Source organism: Rattus norvegicus, chromosome 9, assembly GCF_036323735.1.
Source record: "Rattus norvegicus strain BN/NHsdMcwi chromosome 9, GRCr8, whole genome shotgun sequence".
In the NCBI taxonomy this organism is placed as follows: domain Eukaryota; kingdom Metazoa; phylum Chordata; class Mammalia; order Rodentia; family Muridae; genus Rattus; species Rattus norvegicus.
The window spans coordinates 17,869,994-17,895,042 of NC_086027.1; the positions used below are offsets into that span (position 1 = coordinate 17,869,994).

General features: G+C 42.0%; 1 protein-coding gene across 3 annotated transcripts in view; it reads left to right on the top strand.

Annotated features, from left to right (window-relative positions):
• The first annotated feature begins 5,102 nt into the window (after nt 1-5,102).
• LOC134480539 (uncharacterized) overlaps nt 5,103-25,049 on the top strand; it is a 28,746-nt gene continuing 8,799 nt past the window's right edge. The window contains exons 1-4 of one of the 3 annotated variants that reach the window (XM_063268080.1): nt 5,103-5,538; nt 10,407-10,679; nt 13,921-14,052; nt 14,775-14,934. In XM_063268080.1, coding sequence (XP_063124150.1) covers nt 13,923-14,052; nt 14,775-14,934 — 290 coding nt within the window. In that variant the 5' untranslated portion in view covers nt 5,103-5,538; nt 10,407-10,679; nt 13,921-13,922. Of the gene's footprint in view, nt 5,539-10,406; nt 10,680-12,066; nt 14,053-14,774; nt 14,935-25,049 lie in introns of all 3 variants that reach the window. The other 2 variants (XM_063268079.1, XM_063268081.1) reach the window with 2 other exon arrangements.

Below are 25,049 nucleotides of genomic sequence, written 5' to 3' on the forward strand. Positions count from 1 at the left end.
TAGCAGGACCCAGGGCTTCTCCTTCCACTGGTGCTCTTACTAGGATATTCATTGCTACCTATGAGGTCAGAGTCCAGGGTCAGTCCATGTATAGTCTTTAGGTAGTGGCTTAATCCCTGGAGGCTCTGGTTGCTTGGCATTGTTGTACATATGGGGTCTTGAGCCCCTTCAAGCTCTTCCAGTCCTTTCTCTGATTCCTTCAACGGGGGTCCTATTCTCAATTCAGTGGTTTGCTGCTGGCATATGCCGCTGTGTTTGCTGTATTCTGGCTGTGTCTCTCGGGAGAGATCTACACCCTGCTCCTGTCGGCCTGCACTTCTTTGCTTCATCCATCTTGTCTAATTGGATGGCTGTATATGTATGGGCCACATGTGGGGCAGGCTCTGAATGGGTGTTCCTTCTGTGTCTGTTTTAATCTTTGCCTCTCTATTCCCTGCTAAGGGTATTCTTGTTCCCCTTTTAAAGAAGGAGTGAAGTATTCACATTTTGATCATCCGTCTTGAGTTTCATTTGTTCTAGGCATCTAGGGTAATTCAAGCATTTGGGCTAATAGCCACTTATCAATGAGTGCATACCATGTGTGTTTTTCTGTGATTGGATTACCTCACTCAGGATGATATTTTCCAGTTCCGACCATTTGCCTACAAATTTCATGAAGTCATTGTTTTTGATAGCTGAGTAATATTCCATTGTGTAGATGTACCACATTTTCTGTATCCATTCCTCTGTTGAGGGCATCTGGGTTCTTTCCAGCTTCTGGCTATTATAAATAAGGCTGCAATGAACATAGTGGGCATGTGTCTTTTTTATATGTTGGGGCATCTTTTGGGTATATGCCCAAGAGAGGTATAGCTGGATCCTCAGGCAGTTCAATGTCCAATTTTCTGAGGAACCTCCAGACTGATTTCCAGAATGGTTGTACCAGTCTGCAATCCCACCAATAATGGAGGAGTGTACCTCTTTCTCCGCATCCTCACCAGCATCTGCTGTGACCTGAGTTTTTGATCTTAGCCATTCTCACTGGTGTGAGGTGAAATCTCAGGGTTGTTTTGATTTGCATTTCCCTTATGACTAAAGATGTTGAACATTTCTTTAGGTGTTTCTCAGCCATTCGGCATCCCTCAGCTGTGAATTCTTTGTTTAGCTCTGAACCCCATTTTTTTTTATTAACTTGAGTATTTCTTATATACATTTCGAGTGTTATTTCCTTTCCCGGTTTCCGGGCAAACATCCCCCTCCCCCCTCCCCTTCCTTATGGGTGTTCCCCTCCCAACCCTCCCCCCATTGCCGCCCTCCCCCCATAGACTAGTTCACTGGGGGTTCAGTCTTAGCAGGACCCAGGGCTTCCCCTTCCACTGGTGCTCTTACTAGGATATTCATTGCTACCTATGGGGTCAGAGTCCAGGGTCAGTCCATGTACAGTCTTTAGGTAGTGGCTTAGTCCCTGGAAGCTCTGGTTGCTTGGCATTGTTGTACTTTTTGAACCCCATTTTTTAATAGGGTTATTTGACTCCCTGCGGTCTACCTTCTTGAGTTCTTTGTATATTTTGGATATAAGGCCTCTATCTGTTGTAGGATTGGTAAAGATCTTTTCCCAATCTGTTGGTTGCCATTTTGTCCTAACCACAGTGTCCTTTGCCTTACAGAAGCTTTGCAGTTTTATGAGATCCCATTTGTCGATTCTTGATCTTAGAGCATAAGCCATTGGTGTTTTCTTCAGGAAATTTTTTCCAGAGCCCATGTGTTCCAGATGCTTCCCTAGTTTTTCTTCTATTAGTTTGAGTGTGTCTGGCTTGATGTGGAGGTCCTTGATCCACTTGGACTTAAGCTTTGTACAGGGTGATAAGCATGGATCTATCTGCATTCTTCTACATGTTGACCTCCAGTTGAACGAGCACCATTTTCTGAAAATGCTATCTTTTTTCCATTTGATGGTTTTGGCATCTTTGTCAAAAATCAAGTGCCCATAGGTGTGTGGGATTATTTCTGGGTGTTCAATTCTGTTCCATTGGTCTATCTGTCTGTCTCTGTACCAATACCATGCAGTTTTTATCACTATTGCTCTGTAATACTGCTTGAGTTCAGGGATAGTGATTCCCCCTGAAGTCCTTTTATACTGAGGATAGTTTTAGCTATTCTGGGTTTTTGTTATTCCAGATGAATTTGCAAATTGTTCTGTCTAACTCTTTGAAGAATTGGATTGGTATTTTGATGGGGATTGCATTGAATCTGTAGATCGCTTTGGTAAAATGGCCATTTTTACTATATTAATCCTGCCAATCCATGAGCATGGAAGATCTTTCCATCTTCTGAGGACTTCTTCAATTTCTTTCTTCAGAGTCTTGAAGTTCTTATTGTACAGATCTTTTACTTGCTTAGTTAACGTCACACCGAGGTACTTTATATTATTTGGGTCTATTATGAAGGGTGTCGTTTCCCTGATTTCTTTCTCGGCTTTTTTCTCTTTTGTGTAGAGGAAGGCTACAGATTTATTTGAGTTGATTTTATACCCAGCCACTTTGCTGAAGTTGTTTATCAGCTTTAGTAGTTCTCTGGTGGAACTTTTGGGATCACTTAAATATACTATCATATCATCTGCAAATAGTGATATTTTGACTTCTTCTTTTCCGATCTGTATCCCCTTGACCTCCTTTTGTTTTCTGATTGCTCTGGCTAGAACTTCAACAACTGTATTGAATAAGTAGGGAGAGAGTAGGCAGCCTTGTCTAGTCCCTGATTTTAGTGGTATTGCTTCAAGTTTCTCTCCATTTAGTTTAATGTTAGCAATTGGTTTGCTGTATATGGCTTTTATTATGCTTAGGTATGGGCCTTGAATTCCTATTCTTTCCAGGACTTTTATCATGAAGGGTTCCTGCGTATTCTTGCTGGCGAGAGACAGCGCGGGACAGAGTCACCACACCCGGGATAAGAACACAGAAGCCACAGATGACAATGCCAAATGGACTCCCTCCTGAAATAATGGACCCATTAAAATTGAGGTTTAGCCTAACCTTAGGCCATTCCACTCCCTGCCCATCTGCCTGAGTTTTATGTTTGCTCTGAGTAAAAGATCAGAGTGTAGCGCCAAATATCCTCATGATTGGACTTGGAAATTCAGGAAGAATGATATTGGAGAAGGGATAGCCATGTGGTTACAATGTGGTAACTAGTTTCTGACCAGGAACCTCATCCTTAGCCAATGGGGACTTCAAGGCCAGGCCTCCTGCTTGTTCCAGTGCAGGCTAAGACTTGAGGGTCAGGCCAGCTCCTGAGCCCCACACAGGGCTGCCTGCATACCCTTGTGACTGCATTAGAGCCAGAGTGCTCTCTGCCCAATCCCCTTCTCTCCTCTTAGTCACAGCCATTGTCCCCAAGGGCACTTGTCAAACACTTTTATACATCTATGTCAATCTCAAAGTCAGGTTCCCAGAGAATCAATCCCTATAACTGACCATAAATGAGGATTCACTGTGTGTGTGTGTGTGTGTGTGTGTGTGTGTGTGTGTGTGTGTGTGTGTGTATAATGTTTTAGAACACAGAATGGGGATTCTTGGTGAAAGCTTCATGGACATGTATGTTTGCTAGATCTCTTTGCACTGGGATCTTTCCACATGACTTAGATATCCTTGCCATGGGGTCATTACCCGTCACCTTGCCATTTCACTTTTGTTTTTCTTTTCGATGCTACTGCTGTTTGACATAAGATCCAAGGATGAACTTCCATAATGGGTTATGGTTTCAGACTTGATTTACAGCCATGTGCCCCTCGGGTTGCTTCCTTTTGATCCTAGAGGTTGATTAATCTTTCCAGCAAGGCTTCCAGTACTTGATAGGATTGTGCTACATGCTGTCAGAGCAGAGTTACACAGAATTCACATGCTGGCCTTCCTCTGATGGTGCTTACCCTTGACTAGTCCTCAAACAGGGCAGCGTTTGGATAAAAAAACACTGCAAGCAAAGAAATCATATATGTGGGTCTACCCTGGCTCTGTGAGAAATGAAAGAGGAATATGTCTTGGCTTACTGGAAGTCTTATCCCAAGTCTAGGGAAGGGGACTCCCAGAGATCACGAAGCCTTCTCCTCATCCATCGTAGTCTGTACAGCCTGTGGCTTTCATTTGGTCGGTGTGATGACCTTAAAATGTTTCAGGTATTTCTGCCATGTTATGTCTGAATTATTTTTAATATTGCTGTGACCCTTTTCTAGCTTCTAGATGTAGATACATTAACTGATTAGAAGGTTTTATTTTTAAAGATTTATTTATTTATGTACATGAGCACTCTGTTTGCGAGTGTGCCTGCATGTCAGAAGAGAGATTCAGACAGAAGAGGGCATTGGATCCCACTACAGATAGTTGTGGGTCACCATGTGGTTGCTGGGAATTGAACTTGGGAGCACTGGAGAAGCAGCGCTCTTAACCACCATGTCATCTCACCAGCCTGATAAAAAAGATTTTAAATTTCATTCTTTTCGTGATTGTTTGCAATCTTTCTTCTTGAGAACACTGTGATGGAATGTCCAAATGGTGATTAGTGGCGGTTGGTAGAAGGAGCCATATGTGTGATGCTGCCATATGTGTGAGGGGCTGGCAACAAGGTGCAGAGCCAAGACCATGGCCCTGTGCCCTGAGGCTTGCCTGCTGGATGTGGGCTCTCAGCCCCATCAGGATGCCTTCAGGTGAGGACAGCAGGTGGTGGCTTGCACCCTGCTGAGCCGGCCTAGGAGAGTGGCAACCACAATCACCATGCCCAAGCCTCAAGCATGGGGCAGCTGGAAGCTCTGGAGGCGATGGCCGCGGTTAGGTCACGGTGGGCCTGGGGGCCGCAGAAGCCGCCCGGCCTCCGCCGAGCCCTGAGAGGGGACTGACTGGCCTGAGCGGAGCCGGGAGATCCACACCACGCGCCTCCCCGTGTCACGCCTCCCGGTGTTGTCTGCCCCACGGAGTGGGCACACGTGTCCTTCCCACCCCGCCGCACGACCGCGCCCGAGCCGGGCCTCAGGGTACGCGGAGCTCGTGGGTGAGCGCAGGGCCTGAGGGGGCGGGGCGCGCGTGTTATATTTCGCGCCCGCAGCAGCGCGAGTTCCTGGACGAGTTTTCCTTCCGCAGGTGCCAGCAGCCAAGGCGCCGCCGCCCAAGCTGACTCCTCTCTCTCCCTCTCCGACCCCGGCAGGGCCCAGAGGTGATTCTGCCTGCACGATGTCCTCCTTCCTGGAGACGAGCTCTTCGCAGGCGCCACGTCGCGAACAAAGAGAGAAAAGAAAAAAATGAAAAGAAAAATCAGAAGAAGCTGACAGAGAAGGGGGCGGTAACGGCGTTGGGGGGTCACCTCGGCCACGGGAGGGCGCGCTAAGACAGTGGCGGGGTTTCCAACCGGGACTCCACCCTGCAGTTTCCAGGGAAGAAGCCGAGGCTAGTCCTGCCAGGGGACCTGGAGGCCTGGCGCCCGCGCGGACCCCTAGCCCGACCTCCGGTCTGCTCCCCAGGGACAGCAAGCCTCAAGCAGGGCGGTCTGCACCTTAAGAGCAGTATCATCAAGGTAGGTAGGAGACCCATGCCCGCCCGCGCCCCTCCTTAGGCTCCTTCTGCTCCCCTCCCCCGCCCTGGGAAAGCAGTGGCAGAAGGAGGCAATGCAAAGTGAGCCCATTGGGTAGGGGAAGGGAGGGTTCAGGGATGTATGGAGAGCTGAAGCAGGGATTGGAAAGCCTATGGCATTGGGAAAGAGTGGAGAGGTGCTCTGGAGTGTGCATGAGAGCTGTGCTCTGACATCCCCAGAGCAACTTGGGGCTGTCACACCTCTCCAGATGACTTGGAATTAAATGGCCTGTACCTGCCAGGGCAGGACAGGCATTTCAGAGGCAGCTTAGCCTGGTGGCACACTCCCTGTAATTTTTCCATTGTATGTTAAAGGACAGGGATCATAGGAAAATATTTCCTTAAAACCTCAGGCAATGAATGATTATTTAATAGATTTCTTCTGTTCTACTTTGTAATTGGTTGCCCCTTGCAAGAAATTGTATTTGGAGGATGTAAAATACCCTCCTTCAATTACTCGGAGAAAGGGAACATAAACAGAGATTTCCTCTTTTTTAGCCTCCAAAAGCTCTGAGAGATTACAGTTCTGCATAATTTAATTCTTTCCTACCTGCTATGAGCAGGCCTCCAGATGAGCAAGTTCCTTTGGAATGGTTTTCTTGTTTTTGTTTATTATCCATGGTGCTGATTAGAAAGCCATGAATTGTTTTGTGAATTTTAAATTTCAAGAGGTGACACCCAGAGTTGATGGTGGTTTCCTTCAAACACTGCAGTGTAGTTGCAGCATAAAAAAAAAATACTTCTTGTGACAAGAAGTGGAAAAAGAAAGTTGATGAGCTAAGAAAAGTAGAGCCTTGAGCCAGATCAACCATTTGGCTTCCTCAAATATGGAGCAAGCATGGAATGTCGCTTTTTCAGAATCGAAGGGTGTTTTTAGGGTAGGGCAGTGAATACTGTGTGGTGCTAACTGTCACTTTTGTGGCTGACAACCCTTAGGAGACAGGTCAGAATGTGTCAACAGCACAGAGTTGGCACTGGTGGTGTTTGAACTCAGAAGTGCTCAGGAACTGTGAAAGTTTCTCTGTTATCATCCTGGAGCCATCTAGTGAAATAGACCACTGTGATGCTGTGTAAGAGGCCGTTGTGAGGGCTGGAGAGATGGCTCAGTGGGTAAGAACACCAAGTGTTCTTCCAGAGGTCCTGAGTTCAAATCCCAGCAACCACATGGTGGCTCATAACCATCTGTAATGAGTACTGATGCCCTCTTCTGTTGTGTCTGAAGACAGATGCATTGTCTCACATATAAATAAATAAATCTTACAAAAGAGTGTCATCTACTGCAGTTTCTATGTGGACAGGGCACAGTTTAAGGGCTTTAAGATCAAATACACTGCCTGTCTTTAAAGATCAAGTGTATCACCTAACTTTTAAACCAAGAAATGTAGTGTCTTTTTTGCTGCTTCTGTACCTTTTAATGATGTATCTTTTCTCCTATAACATCATTTGTTTCCATAATAGTTCTTTTCAAGTATATATGATCATTGATCCTATTTGCAGAGCTATTCAATATTTCTGTTTTCATTGGTTAAATATTTGTGGTATATTTACATTGTTATATCAGTAAAATGCTAAGTGAAAATTTTAGAGAATATACCGGTTTGGGTAATTGTAATAACCTTTCCCCTCAAGTGGTGGCCTGTTTACACATTAAAAAGACTGGAATGTATTACCATCCATAGCAGGATTGATAGGGAAGCACAATGGACAGCAACAGTGTTGTTCCCTTTGACAGTTTTGAGAGCCAAGAATGAAGTGTGAGTTGCCTATTTGTGTCTTACAAAATCAAGGCTTAGTGTCATTACTGTAGGAGCCCATGGAAAAAATGATGAGTTTTTCAGAAATCACCAGTTAAAGAAATGGTGGTATTGCTTATATTTAACTCTGAGTTTCAAAATTATGTTTCATTTTTCTTTATTCCTTAATGAAGCTTTTTATTAAGTTTTTTATTCACCATTACACCCTTAGATACACAGTGCTAGGATCGTAGTAGGTGCTCAATAAATCACTGACCATTGGGGAGGAGGAATGATAAGAAAGTATGTATTTTCTGTAAGTTCTGTTACTTTCAGGAACAGGGGGTTTTAGGCTTACCAGTTATAGAAACAGAGAGAGCACTACCAAATTCCTTCTCTGAAGGCACAATTACTCTTATACCTAAACCACACAAAGATAGAGTAATTCAGACCTATTTGATTTATGAATATTGATGCAAAAATGCTCAATAAAATTCTTGCAAACTGAATCCAAGAACACATCCAAACAATCATCCATCATGATCAAGTAGGATTCATGAAAGGATGCATGGATGGTTTAATATACAGAAATCCATCAACGAAATTCACCATATAAACAAACTCAAAGGAAAGAAAACACATGATCACTTCATTAGATGCTGAGAAATCATTTGACAAAATTCAATACCCTTTCATTTATAAAGTCCTGGAAATATCAGGAATTCAAGGCCCATATCTAAATATAGGAAAATGCAAAATACATCAAACCAGTAGGTAACATCAAACTAAACTGAGAAAATTGAAGGAATCCCACTAAAATCAGGGACTAGACAAGGCTGCCCACTCTTTCCCTACTTTTTCAATATGGTACTTAAGGTCCTAGCCATAGCAATCAAACAATGAAAGTAGGTCAAGGGATAAAAATTAGAAGGGATGAAGTCGAAATAGTAAAATTTGAAGATGATATGATAGTCTACTTAAGCAACACCAAAATTCCACCAGAGAACTACTTAACCTGATCAACAACTTCAGCAAACTGGCCGAGTATAAAATTAACTCAAACAATTCAGTAGTCTTCCTCTACTCAAAGGGTAAACAGGCTGAGAAAGAAATTAAGGAAATGACACCCTTCACAACAGTCCCAAATAATATAAAATAACTTGCTGTTACTTGAACCAAGCAAGTAAAAACCTGTATGACAAGAACTTCAAATCTCTGAAGAAATTGAAGAAGGTCTCAGAAGATGGAAAGATCTCTCATGCTCATAGATTGGCAGGATGAATATGGTAAAAAATGGCCATTTTGCAAAAAGCAATCTACACATTCAATGCCATCACCAACAATATTCCTACTCAATTCTTTATAAAGGTAGAAAGTGCAATTTGCCGTCATTTGGTATAACATAAAACCCAGGATAGCAAAACTATACTCAACAATAAAAGACCTTCTGGGGGAATCACCATCTCTGACCTCAAGCAGTATTACAGAGCAATAGTCTGTATGGTATTGGCATACAGACAGGCAGATCAGTGGAACATAATTGAAGACACAGAAAAGAACCCACACACCTATGGTCATTTGATCTTTGACAAAGGAGTTAAAACATCCAATGGAAGAAAGATAGTATTTTTAACAAATGGTGCTGATTCAACTGGAGGTCAACATGTAGAAGAATGCAAGTTGACCCATTCTTATTGCCCTGTACAAAGCTTAAGTCCAAGTGGATCAAGGGCCTCCACATCAAACCAGATACACTAAAAGTAATGGATAAAAAAGTAGGGAAGAGTCTCGAAGACAAGAGCACTAAGGAAAATTTCCTGAACAAAATACCAATGGCTTATGCTTTAAGATCAAGAATTGACAAATGGGACCTCATAAAACTGAAAAGCTTCTGTAAGGCAAAGGACAGTGTTATTAGGACAAAAAGGCAACCCACAGATTGGGAAAAAATCTTTACCAATCCTGCATCTGATGGAGGTCTTATATCCAAAGTATACACAAAACAGAAGAAGTTAGAGTACAGAGAGCCAAACACCCCTGTTAATAAATGGGGTTCACAGCTAAAGAAAACATTCTCATCTGAGGAATATAGAATAGCTAAAAAGCACCTAAAGAAATGCTCAATATCCTTAGTCATCAGGGAAATGCAAATCAAAACAACCCTAAGAATCCACCTCACACCAGTCAGGATGTCTAAGATCAAAAACTCAGGTGACAACAGATGCTGGCGAGGATGTGGAGAAAGAGGAACACTCGTCCATTGTTGCTGGGATGGCAAACTGGTACAAGAACTCTGGAAATCAGTCTGAACATTCCTGTAAAATTGGAAATTGCACTACCTGAGCACACAGCTATACCTGTCCTGGGCATATACCCAAAAGATACTCCCTCATACAACAACACATATAATCCACGATGTTCATAGCAGCCTTATTCATAATAGCCAGAAGCTGGAATGAACCCAGATGCCCTTCAACAGAGGAATTTATTCGAAAAATGTGGTATATATACACAATGGAGTACCACTCAGCTATCAAAAACAATGACAACGTTCAATTCATAGGCAAATGGAAAGAACTAGAAAATATCATCCACATTGAGGTAATCCTATCACAGAAAAACACACTTGGTATGCTGTTGGGAGCGATGGCCTTGAAGCCCTCCATTATTGATGTTATTATTATGGTGAGCATTAAGTATGACTGGGTTCATGGAAAATCCCCAGCCAGCTGCAGAAGACTAATACAAAAGTGGTGGTAAAATGAATAATCATATGATAACGTGTGACGTTAAGATACCCAATGTCATGACCTGTAACCTTTCTGATAAACCAACATCCTGCTGACTAATAGATATGACAAACCCGTGACCTTTCTGACAACCTGTCAACACCAGCCAATTCTCTAACCACAGGAATATTGTGTCCTTAGCGTGGGTAAATGTTTCTTACTTCCCCCCCTCTCTCTGTTACCCTTTTTATGGTACAAAATCAGCCTTGGGGAAAAATAAAAGTGTCGCCTTGATTAGACTCTTGTCTTGGAGTTCTTCGTCACATCTCTTGTCCCCCATTCTCTTCCAGGTACTCAGCACCCCTCATTGACAGTATGCACTCATTGATAAGTGGATATTGACCAAAACCTCGAATTACCCAAGATGCAATCTACAGATCTCAGGAAACTCAAGAAGAAGGATGACCAAAGTGCAGATGCTCCCATTCCTTCTTAAAATGGGGAACAAAAATATCCATAGGAGGGGATATGGAGGCCAAATCTAAAGCAGAGACTGAAGGAACAGCCATTCAGAGTCTGCCCCACATGTGGCCCATATATATATATACAGCCACCAAAACTAGGTAAGATTGATAAAGCTAAAAAGTGCTGACTGAAAGGGACAGAATATGCATCTCCCCTGAGAGACACATCCAGAGCATGTCAAATAAAGAGGTCAGTGCTAGCAGTAAACTACTGAACTGATAACAAGACGCCCTTTATGGGAATTAGAAGAAGGATTCAAAGAGCTGAAGGGCTTGCAACCCCATAAGAACAGCAATGCCAACCAAATAAACCACTAGCAAAAGACTATACATGGACTGACCCAGGGGTCCAACTGCATATGTAGGAGAGAATATCCTCGTTGGGGCACCTGTGGAAGGGGAAGCCCTTGTTCTTAACAAGGTTGGACCCTGAGTGCAGGGAAATGTCCAGGAAGGGGTTTCTAAGTGGCATGGATTTGGGGACCATACATATGGGAGAGGTCACGGCAGGGGGGCTTATGGACCAAAAGCTGGGAAAGGGAATAACGTTTTATTAAAACATATATATCTAGTAAAAAAACTGAAATTTAAAAAATGATACTGATACCAAAAAATAATCAAAAAATGTGAATAAGAAAGAAATTTTAGGTTTTGGAAAAAGATGAATGCCAGGTATTTAAAAAACTGTATGACCATGGTAAACACTTTAATATACTTGAGAAATTTTTTACATGTTAATGAACTGCATCTTTTTTTTAAATAGCGAATGGAAATCCAGTCCCTTCCTAGATGTGAGGCTAGGTATCCAGATGTAGTGGAATTCATTATTTGTTGAGTCCTGAACCTTTTAGTCTGCTTCTAAGTCAGCTTATGCCAAGGAAACTAGGCCAGGGTGATATCTAAGCCATTGACCAAACTATCTGGACTAACAATTACATGTGAAATTCCACCTTGTTTAAATGGGAGGAGAGGAATAAAAGATACCTTTAAGGATTTAAAAAAGATGAAATGTACCCAAAAAAATCCAATAAAAAAGTTTAAAATAAAAATAACTTAGGAAATACAAAATACTGGGGTGCCATTCCACAATCATGATGTGTTTCTTCTGTGATAGCTTACAGGTTAATTTACTTCTCTATAACTGTTTTCTTATTTCAAAGTAAGTTATGGCATCATCTGTGGAGTGGATGGTGAGAACAAACGCTTTGCCTAACTTGAATAATCGATCCCTCCTGAGCATGTGCTTAACATTCTAAGCACAGGGAAATTTCCTGAGGGGATTAAAGAACAAAATCCAAACATAAAACAGGAACAACAACGATTTGAAAACATTCTGCTCGCTGGGTATGAAGGCATGTTACAACTTTAATCAGCTTTGTAGGTATTTCTAATAAACACACAAGAAACAAAAATCCTATCACAGTCCTAGCAGTTGCATCCAACAAAGAGAGAGCTGTGAGGTAGTGCCTGCTACTTCTTTCCCCAGATATTCCTGAGCCTCAGGCCTGAACCCAGTGAGTTGGACCAAGAGCAGCCAGGTTGAAATTCCTGCTGCCATGGCAGGATTCTGCAGGAACATTTCCCTTTGACAACAAGGAACCTGTGTGGAGGAGACCTCTTGGTGAGTCCTCAAGGACTCTACATGTCCTGTTCTACAGGGAGAAGCCCTGCCAGGTCTTTGGCAAGGCCAGCCATTTGTATGGGGAAGTCTCTAGTCCTGTGGCAGAGAACGAGGAATGGCAGAAAGAATGGCAGCTCCACTGAGATCAAAGGATAACCCTTCTAGGCCTATGACCTCCTAATTAATTTATCTTTCACCCGATGCCCTATTCACATTTTCTTAATCTCATACAACTGTGATCTTGATGAGCAGCTGGGCTCTTGTTTTCTTAATCAGTTCTTTGTTGTAACAGACCTTTTTAACTTACTCCAGCCCCTGAGACTTATTCATACCTTCTGTATGCAGTAGGACCCTTGGTGGGACTGTCATCTCGAAAATAGAAGGTTCGGTAATCCAAAAGATTGGACTCCAGTTTACCTCAGGCCAGGAAAGAAGTCAGCCACCATTAGTAAAAGAGCAAGGGAAAAATTACATAGGAAAAAGAAGTGGCTTAATCAGTAGAAAAGATCCTCAACTTCTAAGGCCTGCACATCTGCACCCCTCTCTTCTGAGCTTTGTATAGTGATGTTGTATAACTCCAGATGGTAGTAAAAGGCAGAGTTCTTCCCAGCAAGGTCAGACATGATTTTCACTCTTACATCTCTGAGGTGGGCTGGCATTATAGCACACATTCATGTTGAATTATTATAACACCTATGATAAGAAGACAGAATCCATATATCACAATGCCAAATAGACTCCCTCCTGAACGTATGGACCCATTAAAATTGAGGTTCAACCTGAACTCAGACCATTCCACTCCCTTCTCGTCCTCCGGATTCTTATGTTTGCTACAAGTAAAAGATCATGTTGTAGTCCCCAATATTCTCGTGCCTAGACTTGTCTATTCACGGAGAAGGATATTGGAGAAGTGATGGTTATGTAGTTACAATGTAGTAACACAAGGTCCAGGTTGACATTTGCTCACTGATGTCCAATTTAATTGTCTTGTTATATTTGAGAAAGGGAGGATGTCCTACATAATATATAAAACAGACAGAAATTTATTCTTTTATATATGCCCTGTAGTTGATCCCTATGTTCCCAAGGAAAAGGAGTTTTTATTGCAAAAAAATAGGATTATAGACCATTGATTTTGTGAAATACATGGATATGTAAATGGAAACAATGTCGGCTTTCAAGGACTGCACAGTAAGCAAATATTTCCAGGTTTTATACACTCAGAGGTATAGAAGAAATATATTGGCCTCCAGAAAAAGGGAAAAGCTTAGAAATCGAAATACATGTCACATGCATTGTCTCGAGTAGTAGATTTACTTTTAAGAAAAATCTCCCTCCTCCTTGGTCCCTAGAGATTTGGGTGCTAAGAAAAATCTGTTCTCCAATTCAGGGTTGTAAGAAACCCTCTGCAGCAAAAGCAATGTTGACTTCTAATGAAGCAGAGAGACATATGTAGCTTTGAAATAGAGGTTGCCAAATGGTATTCCCAGTGACACATGGGAGACTGGAGGAAAGGGTCCCCACAGAAATTCATCAGTGTGGGGAGAGCTGGTTAGTAGGTAGGCCATAGAATTTTCCAGTGACATCACCAGTAAGCCGTTCACTGGACACTCTATTGTATCTAAGAGATCCCTAGAATCTTCTGTGATGTCACCAGTGTTGTGGTGACACCAACTGCCTTTGGGATATTACTTCAGTTCCCTTTGTGTTCACAAGCAGGCATGTTTCGCCAGCTGCTCAGGCTATTTCGGAAGGAAAGTGTTGATCAAGGAGAGACCGCACCAGGTCAGAGAGAAGCTGACCCCCTCTCTAGTGAAACAGGAAGGAGGAAATCATTCTGGAGAAGGCTTGGTGAGTCGTGGGCAGAGTTGGGGAACATCCTCAAGGAGGTAGGTTTGAGATGTGCCTTCTAAGACTAGGCCTTACAAGCAGGAGCCTTGGGATTTTTCAAAGGCAAACCAAGAGTCAGGAGTTCCTGATCTTTAATTTGAGAGAAAGCCATAAAGTTGTAAGACTTCAGTGTCTTTTCTTGAAGCTTTTTAACTGTGAGTTAAATGATTGGCAGGAGGAGGCACTGTGAGATTAACAATGTGACCATCCATGTTTGGGAGTTGAAGCACTTCATCCTCTAGATTACTGTAGGTTACATAAGTCTCTGATGGCGAGAACAAGGAAGGATGCACCCGTAGTCATGAATTGAGTTCTCAGACACTTTGGGCTGGACCACACTTGGTTAGAGCTTGATGGTGCTAAACATTATGAAGTCATTATGAACTCCAGGATTATCTGCACCACATCTGATATAACAATGTCACAGATGTTTATGTCTCAGTCATATTATAACTTTCAGTGCCGCGGGTTGTTTAATAGTGAGTGTGGCACGTGTATGGCTTTAGAGGTTGGGAACAGGGACATAGCTTAAGAATCAACCTTTAAGAAAGCTTTTCTGCTCTTTCACGGATTCACCCAGTCTCTACCATTTCCCCTTCCTCAACCTCCTTTTCGGATTCAGAATGATCTATTCTGCCCATTGGTTCAAATATGCAAATTCACTTGGGTTTATCTGTCTACAGGTTTTGGTAGGAAGGCATCATCCCAAAATGTCATCACTAAGGAAGAGGAGTGTCTAAAGGAACTGGAGGAACTCAAATTTGAAATCCAGAAGTGTCAATGCGAGAGGGATGAACTTTATCAAATCCTGGATCTTTATATCTATGATGAGTGGGACCACAGGTAGTCATTATGCCCAGTAACCTGTTCACTGTCTTGCGCTCTCTCTCTTCTACCTCAAGATTTACTCATAGCACGAGAAAGTTTCAACTCTCATCCTGGATTTTAAGGAGATTTGGCAGGCATTTGCTTGTGAGATGAGCTAGGTGCTGTGTGTTTAGGGTCAACCTCTTTTGTACTTGACCCTGAGCCTCTTGGATTAGCATTGGTTCTGTCAACAGCTAGAATGACCTTGTCACACTTGCTGCAACTGTGTGTGTGAATGAAATGCCTGCACGTCATCATTCTTTCCTCTGAATTTGTTCATTATACACTGATTCTATGGCACCTCCATGCATGTAGTTGGCATTCTAAATGTGTTTGGATATGGGTTGGTGTGTATATATGTGGCAGTATTTTTTTTTTCTTTGTTGTTTTTTTTTTTATTAACTTGAGTATTTCTTATATACATTTCAAGTGTTATTCCCTTTCCCGGTTTCCGGGCAAACATCCCCCTCCCCCCTCCCCTTCCCTATGGTGTTCCCCTCCCAACCCTCCCCCCATTGCCGCCCTCCCCCCATAGTCTAGTTCACTGGGGGTTCAGTCTTAGCAGGACCCAGGGCTTCCCCTTCCACTGGTGCTCTTACTAGGATATTCATTGCTACATATGGGGTCAGAGTCCAGGGTCAGTCCATGTATAGTCTTTAGGTAGTGGCTTAGTCCCTGGAAGCTCTGGTTGCTTGGCATTGTTGTACATATGGGGACTCGAGCCCCTTCAAGCTCTTCCAGTTCTTTCTCTGATTCCTTCAACGGGGGTCCTATTCTCAGTTCAGTGGTTTGCTGCTGGCATTCGCCTCTGTATTTGCTGTATTCTGGCTGTGTCTCTCAGGAGCAATCTACATCCGGCTCCTGTTGGTCTGCACTTCTTTGCTTCATCCATCTTGTCTAATTGGGTGGCTCTATATGTATGGGCCTCATGTGGGGCAGGCTCTGAATGGGTGTTCCTTCAGTCTCTGTTTTAATCTTTGCCTCTCCCTTCCCTGCCAAGGGTATTCTTTTTCCTCATTTAAAGAAGGAGTGAAGCATTCACATTTTGATCATCCGTCTTGAGTTTCCTTTGTTCTAGGGATCTAGGGTAATTCAAGCATTTGGGCTAACAGCCACTTATCAATGAGTGCATACCATGTATGTCTTTCTGTGATTGGGTTAGCTCACTCAGGATGATATTTTCCAGTTCCAACCATTTGCCTATGAATTTCATAAACTCGTTGTTTTTGATAGCTGAGTAATATTCCATTGTGTAGATGTACCACATTTTCTGTATCCATTCCTCTGTTGAAGGGCATCTGGGTTCTTTCCAGTTTCTGGCTATTATAAATAAGGCTGCGATGAACATAGTGGAGCACGTGTCTCTTTTATATGTTGAGGCATCTTTTGGGTATATGCCCAAGAGAGGTATAGCTGGATCCTCAGGCAGTTCAATGTCCAATTTTCTGAGGAACCTCCAGACTGATTTCCAGAACGGTTTTACCAGTCTGCAATCCCACCAACAATGGAGGAGTGTTCCTCTTTCTCCACATCCTCGCCAGCATCTGCTGTCACCTGAGTTTTTGATCTTAGCCATTCTCACTGGTGTGAGGTGAAATCTCAGGGTTGTTTTGATTTGCATTTCCCTTATGACTAAAGATGTTGAACATTTCTTTAGGTGTTTCTCAGCCATTCGGCATTCCTCAGCTGTGAATTCTTTGTTTAGCTCTGAACCCCATTTTTTAATAGGGTTATTTGTTTCCCTGCGGTCTAACTTCTTGAGTTCTTTGTATATTTTGGATATAAGGCCTCTATCTGTTGTAGGATTGGTAAAGATCTTTTCCCAATCTGTTGGTTGCCGTTTTGTCCTAACCACAGTGTCCTTTGCCTTACAGAAGCTTTGCAGTTTTATGAGATCCCATTTGTCTATTCTTGATCTTAGAGCATAAGCCATTGGTGTTTTGTTCAGGAAATTTTTTCCAGTGCCCATGTGTTCCAGATGCTTCCCTAGTTTTTCTTCTATTAGTTTGAGTGTGTCTGGTTTGATGTGGAGGTCCTTCATCCACTTGGACTTAAGCTTTGTACAGGGTGATAAGCATGGATCGATCTGCATTCTTCTACATGTTGCCCTCCAGTTGAACCAGCACCATTTGCTGAAAATGCTATCTTTTTTCCATTGGATGGTTTTGGCTCCTTTGTCAAAAATCAAGTGACCATAGGTGTGTGGGTTCATTTCTGGGTCTTCAATTCTATTCCATTGGTCTATCTGTCTGTCTCTGTACCAATACCATGCAGTTTTTATCACTATTGCTCTGTAATACTGCTTGAGTTCAGGGATAGTGATTCCCCCTGAAGTCCTTTTATTGTTGAGGATAGCTTAAGCTATCCTGGGTTTTTTGTTATTCCAGATGAATTTGCAAATTGTTCTGTCTAACTCTTTGAAGAATTGGATTGGTATTTTGATGGGGATTGCATTGAATCTGTAGATTGCTTTTGGTAAAATGGCCATTTTTACTATATTAATCCTGCCAATCCATGAGCATGGGAGATCTTTCCATCTTCTGAGGTCTTCTTCAATTTCTTTCCTCAGTGTCTTGAAGTTCTTATTGTACAGATCTTTTACTTGCTTGGTTAAAGTCACACCGAGGTACTTTATATTATTTGGGTCTATTATGAAGGGTGTCGTTTCCCTAATTTCTTTCTCGGCTTGTTTCTCTTTTGTATAGAGGAAGGCAACTGATTTATTTGAGTTAATTTTTTTTTTATTAACTTGAGTATTTCTTATATACATTTCAAGTGTTATTCCCTTTCCCGGTTTCCGGACAAACATCACCCTCCCCCCTCCCCTTCCTTATGGGTGTTCCCCTCCCAAACCTCCCCCCATTGCCGCCCTCCCCGCATAGTCTAGTTCCCTGGGGGTTCAGTCTTAGTAGGACCCAGGGCTTCCCCTTCCACTGGTGCTCTTACTAGGATATTCATTGCTACCTATGGGGACAGAGTCCAGGGTCAGTCCATGTATAGTCTTTAGGTAGTGGCTTAGTCCCTGGAAGCTCTGGTTGCTTGACATTGTTGTACTTTTGGGGTCTCGAGCACCTTCAAGCTCTTCCAGTTCTTTCTCTGATTCCTTCAACGGGGGACCTATTCTCAGTTCAGTGGTTTGCTGCTGGCATTCGCCTCTGTATTTGCTGTATTCTGGCTGTGTCTCTCAGGAGCGATCTACATCCGGCTCCTGTCGGTCTGCACTTCTTTGCTTCATCCATCTTGTCTAATTGGGTGGCTGTATATGTATGGGCCACCTGTGGGGCAGGCTCTGAATGGGTGTTCCTTCAGTCTCTGTTTTAATCTTTGCCTCTCCCTTCCCTGCCAAGGGTATTCTTTTTCCTCATTTAAAGAAGGAGTGAAGCATTCACATTTTGATCATCCGTCTTGAGTTTCCTTTGTTCTAGGGATCTAGGGTAATTCAAGCATTTGGGCTAATAGCCACTTATCAATGAGTGCATACCATGTATGTCTTTCTGTGATTGGGTTAGCTCACTCAGGATGATATTTTCCAGTTCCAACCATTTGCCTACGAATTTCATAAACTCGTTGTTTTTGATAGCTGAGTAATATTCCATTGTGTAGATGTACCACATTTTCTGTATCCATTCCTCTGTTGAAGGGCATCTGGGTTCTTTCCAGTTTCTGGCTATTATAAATAAGGCTGCGATGAACATAGTGGAGCACGTGTCTCTTTTATATGTTGAGGCATCTTTTGGGTATATGCCCAAGAGAGGTATAGCTGGATCCTCAGGCAGTTCAATGTCCAATTTTCTGAGGAACCTCCAGACTGATTTCCAGAACGGTTTTACCAGTCTGCAATCCCACCAACAATGGAGGAGTGTTCCTCTTTCTCCACATCCTCGCCAGCATCTGCTGTCACCTGAGTTTTTGATCTTAGCCATTCTCACTGGTGTGAGGTGAAATCTCAGGGTTGTTTTGATTTGCATTTCCCTTATGACTAAAGATGTTGAACATTTCTTTAGGTGTTTCTCAGCCATTCGGCATTCCTCAGCTGTGAATTCTTTGTTTAGCTCTGAACCCCATTTTTTAATAGGGTTATTTGTTTCCCTGCGGTCTAACTTCTTGAGTTCTTTGTATATTTTGGATATAAGGCCTCTATCTGTTGTAGGATTGGTAAAGATCTTTTCCCAATCTGTTGGTTGCCGTTTTGTCCTAACCACAGTGTCCTTTGCCTTACAGAAGCTTTGCAGTTTTATGAGATCCCATTTGTCTATTCTTGATCTTAGAGCATAAGCCATTGGTGTTTTGTTCAGGAAATTTTTTCCAGTGCCCATGTGTTCCAGATGCTTCCCTAGTTTTTCTTCTATTAGTTTGAGTGTGTCTGGTTTGATGTGGAGGTCCTTCATCCACTTGGACTTAAGCTTTGTACAGGGTGATAAGCATGGATCGATCTGCATTCTTCTACATGTTGCCCTCCAGTTGAACCAGCACCATTTGCTGAAAATGCTATCTTTTTTCCATTGGATGGTTTTGGCTCCTTTGTCAAAAATCAAGTGACCATAGGTGTGTGGGTTCATTTCTGGGTCTTCAATTCTATTCCATTGGTCTATCTGTCTGTCTCTGTACCAATACCATGCAGTTTTTATCACTATTGCTCTGTAATACTGCTTGAGTTCAGGGATAGTGATTCCCCCTGAAGTCCTTTTATTGTTGAGGATAGCTTAAGCTATCCTGGGTTTTTTGTTATTCCAGATGAATTTGCAAATTGTTCCGTCTAACTCTTTGAAGAATTGGATTGGTATTTTGATGGGGATTGCATTGAATCTGTAGATTGCTTTTGGTAAAATGGCCATTTTTACTATATTAATCCTGCCAATCCATGAGCATGGGAGATCTTTCCATCTTCTGAGGTCTTCTTCAATTTCTTTCCTCAGTGTCTTGAAGTTCTTATTGTACAGATCTTTTACTTGCTTGGTTAAAGTCACACCGAGGTACTTTATATTATTTGGGTCTATTATGAAGGGTGTCGTTTCCCTAATTTCTTTCTCGGCTTGTTTCTCTTTTGTATAGAGGAAGGCAACTGATTTATTTGAGTTAATTTTTTTTTTATTAACTTGAGTATTTCTTATATACATTTCAAGTGTTATTCCCTTTCCCGGTTTCCGGACAAACATCACCCTCCCCCCTCCCCTTCCTTATGGGTGTTCCCCTCCCAAACCTCCCCCCATTGCCGCCCTCCCCGCATAGTCTAGTTCCCTGGGGGTTCAGTCTTAGTAGGACCCAGGGCTTCCCCTTCCACTGGTGCTCTTACTAGGATATTCATTGCTACCTATGGGGACAGAGTCCAGGGTCAGTCCATGTATAGTCTTTAGGTAGTGGCTTAGTCCCTGGAAGCTCTGGTTGCTTGACATTGTTGTACTTTTGGGGTCTCGAGCACCTTCAAGCTCTTCCAGTTCTTTCTCTGATTCCTTCAACGGGGGACCTATTCTCAGTTCAGTGGTTTGCTGCTGGCATTCGCCTCTGTATTTGCTGTATTCTGGCTGTGTCTCTCAGGAGCGATCTACATCCGGCTCCTGTCGGTCTGCACTTCTTTGCTTCATCCATCTTGTCTAATTGGGTGGCTGTATATGTATGGGCCACCTGTGGGGCAGGCTCTGAATGGGTGTTCCTTCAGTCTCTGTTTTAATCTTTGCCTCTCCCTTCCCTGCCAAGGGTATTCTTTTTCCTCATTTAAAGAAGGAGTGAAGCATTCACATTTTGATCATCCGTCTTGAGTTTCCTTTGTTCTAGGGATCTAGGGTAATTCAAGCATTTGGGCTAATAGCCACTTATCAATGAGTGCATACCATGTATGTCTTTCTGTGATTGGGTTAGCTCACTCAGGATGATATTTTCCAGTTCCAACCATTTGCCTACGAATTTCATAAACTCGTTGTTTTTGATAGCTGAGTAATATTCCATTGTGTAGATGTACCACATTTTCTGTATCCATTCCTCTGTTGAAGGGCATCTGGGTTCTTTCCAGTTTCTGGCTATTATAAATAAGGCTGCGATGAACATAGTGGAGCACGTGTCTCTTTTATATGTTGAGGCATCTTTTGGGTATATGCCCAAGAGAGGTATGGCTGGATCCTCAGGCAGTTCAATGTCCAATTTTCTGAGGAACCTCCAGACTGATTTCCAGAATGGTTTTACCAGTCTGCAATCCCACCAACAATGGAGGAGTGTTCCTCTTTCTCCACATCCTCGCCAGCATCTGCTGTCACCTGAGTTTTTGATCTTAGCCATTCTCACTGGTGTGAGGTGAAATCTCAGGGTTGTTTTGATTTGCATTTCCCTTATGACTAAAGATGTTGAACATTTCTTTAGGTGTTTCTCAGCCATTCGGCATTCCTCAGCTGTGAATTCTTTGTTTAGCTCTGAACCCCATTTTTTAATAGGGTTATTTGTTTCCCTGCGGTCTAACTTCTTGAGTTCTTTGTATATTTTGGATATAAGGCCTCTATCTGTTATAGGATTGGTAAAGATCTTTTCCCAATCTGTTGGTTGCCGTTTTGTCCTAACCACAGTGTCCTTTGCCTTACAGAAGCTTTGCAGTTTTATGAGATCCCATTTGTCGATTCTTGATCTTAGAGCATAAGCCATTGGTGTTTTGTTCAGGAAATTTTTTCCAGTGCCCATGTGTTCCAGATGCTTCCCTAGTTTTTCTTCTATTAGTTTGAGTGTGTCTGGTTTGATGTGGAGGTCCTTGATCCACTTGGACTTAAGCTTTGTACAGGGTGATAAGCATGGATCGATCTGCATTCTTCTACATGTTGCCCTCCAGTTGAACCAGCACCATTTGCTGAAAATGCTATCTTTTTTCCATTGGATGGTTTTGGCTCCTTTGTCAAAAATCAAGTGACCATAGGTGTGTGGGTTCATTTCTGGGTCTTCAATTCTATTCCATTGGTCTATCTGTCTGTCTCTGTACCAATACCATGCAGTTTTTATCACTATTGCTCTGTAATACTGCCTGAGTTCCGGGATAGTGATTCCCCCTGAAGACCTCTTATTGTTGAGGATAGCTTTAGCTATCCTGGGTTTTTTGTTATTCCAGATGAATTTGCAAATTGTTCTGTCTAACTCTTTGAAGAATTGGATTGGTATTTTGATGGGGATTGCATTGAATCTGTAGATTGCTTTTGGTAAAATGGCCATTTTTACTATATTAATCCTGCCAATCCATGAGCATGGGAGATCTTTCCATCTTCTGAGGTCTTCTTCAATTTCTTTCCTCAGTGTCTTGAAGTTCTTATTGTACAGATCTTTTACTTGCTTGGTTAAAGTCACACCGAGGTACTTTATATTATTTGGGTCTATTATGAAGGGTGTCGTTTCCCTAATTTCTTTCTCGGCTTGTTTCTCTTTTGTATAGAGGAAGGCAACTGATTTATTTGAGTTAATTTTATACCCAGCCACTTTGCTGAAGTTGTTTATCAGCTTTAGTAGTTCTCTGGTGGAACTTTTGGGATCACTTAAATATACTATCATGTCGTCTGCAAATAGTGATATTTTGACCTCTTCTTTTCCGATCTGTATCCCCTTGATCTCCTTTTGTTGTCTGATTGCTCTGGCTAGAACTTCAAGAACTATATTGAATAAGTAGGGAGAGAGTGGGCAGCCTTGTCTAGTCACTGATTTTAGTGGGATTGCTTCAAGTTTCTCTCCATTTAGTTTAATGTTAGCAACTGGTTTGCTGTATATGGCTTTTACTATGTTTAGGTATGGGCCTTGAATACCTATTCTTTCCAGGACTTTTATCATGAAGGGGTGTTGAATTTTGTCAAATGCTTTCTCAGCATCTAATGAAATGATCATGTGGTTCTGTTCTTTCAGTTTGTTTATATGATGGATCACGTTGATGGTTTTCCTTATATTAAACCATCCCTGCATGCATGGGATGAAGCCTACTTGATCATGGTGGATGATTGTTTTGATGTGCTCTTGAATTCGGTTTGCCAGAATTTTATTGAGTATTTTTGCGTCGATATTCATAAGGGAAATTGGTCTGAAGTTCTCTTTCTTTGTTGGGTCTTTGTGTGGTTTAGGTATAAGAGTAATTGTGGCTTCATAGAAGGAATTCGGTAGGGCTCCATCTGTTTCAATTTTGTGGAATAGTTTGGGTAATATTGGTATAAGGTCTTCTATGAAGGTTTGATAGAATTCTGCACTAAACCCGTCTGGACCTGGGCTCTTTTTGGTTGGGAGACCTTTAATGACTGCTTCTATTTCCTTAGGAGTTATGGGGTTGTTTAACTGGTTTATCTGTTCCTGATTTAACTTCGATACCTGGTATCTGTCTAGGAAATTGTCCATTTCCTGAAGATTTTCAAGTTTTGTTGAATATAGGTTTTTATAGTAAGATCTGATGATTTTTTGAATTTCCTCTGAATCTGTAGTTATGTCTCCCTTTTCATTTCTGATTTTGTTAATTTGGACGCACTCTCTGTGTCCTCTCGTTAGTCTGGCTAAGGGTTTATCTATCTTGTTGATTTTCTCAAAGAACCAACTTTTGGTTCTGTTGATTCTTTCTATGGTCCTTTTTGTTTCTACTTGGTTGATTTCAGCTCTGAGTTTGATTATTTCCTGCCTTCTACTCCTCCTGGGTGTATTTGCTTCTTTTTGTTCTAGAGCTTTTAGGTGTGCTGTCAAGCTGCTGACATATGCTCTTTCCTGTTTCTTTCTGCAGGCACTCAGTGCTATGAGTTTTCCTCTTAGCACAGCTTTCATTGTGTCCCATAAGTTTGGGTATGTTGTACCTTCATTTTCATTAAATTCTAAAAAGTTTTTAATTTCTTTCTTTATTTCTTCCTTGACCAGGTTATCATTGAGTAGAGCATTGTTCAATTTCCACGTATATGTGGGCATTCTTCCCTTATTGTTATTGAAGACCAGTTTTAGGCCGTGGTGGTCCGATAGCACGCATGGGATTATTTCTATCTTTCTGTACCTGTTGAGGCCCGTTTTTTGACCAATTATATGGTCAATTTTGGAGAAAGTACCATGAGGAGCTGAGAAGAAGGTATATCCTTTTGCTTTAGGATAGAATGTTCTATAAATATCCGTTAAGTCCATTTGGCTCATGACTTCTCTTAGTCTGTCTACATCTCTGTTTAATTTCTGTTTCCATGATCTGTCCATTGATGAGAGTGGGGTGTTGAAATCTCCCACTATTATTGTGTGAGGTTCAATGTGTGTTTTGAGCTTTAGTAAGGTTTCTTTTACATATGTAGGTGCCCTTGTATTTGGGGCATAGATATTTAGGATTGAGACTTCATCTTGGTGGATTTTTCCTTTGATGAATATGAAGTGTCCTTCCTTATCTTTTTTGATGACTTTTAGTTGAAAATTGATTTTATTTGATATTAGAATGGCTACTCCAGCTTTCTTCTTCTGACCATTTGCTTGGCAAATTGTTTTCCAGCCTTTCACTCTGAGGTAATGTCTGTCTTTGTCTCTGAGGTGTGTTTCCTGTAGGCAGCAGAAAGCAGGGTCCTCGTTGCGTATCCAGTTTGTTAATCTCTGTCTTTTTATTGGGGAGTTGAGGCCATTGATATTGAGAGAGATTAAGGAATAGTGATTATTGCTTCCCGTTATATTCATATTTGGAAGTGAGGTTATGATTGTGTGCTTTCATTCTCTTTGTTTTGTTGCCAAGATGATTAGTTTCTTGCTTCTAGGGTATAGCTTGCCTCCTTATGTTGGGCTTTACCCTTTATTATCCTTTGTAGTGCTGGATTTGTAGAAAGATATTGTGTAAATTTGGTTTTGTCATGGAATATCTTGGTTTCTCCATCTATGTTAATTGAGAGTTTTGCAGGATACAGTAACCTGGGCTGGCATTTGTGTTCTCTTAGGGTCTGTATGACATCTGTCCAGGATCTTCTGGCCTTCATAGTTTCTGGCGAAAAGTCTGGTGTGATTCTGATAGGTCTCCCTTTATATGTTACTTGACCTTTTTCCCTTACTGCTTTTAATATTCTTTCTTTATTTTGTGTGTTTGGTGTTTTGACAATTATGTGACGGGAGGTGTTTCTTTTCTGGTCCAATCTATTTGGAGTTCTGTA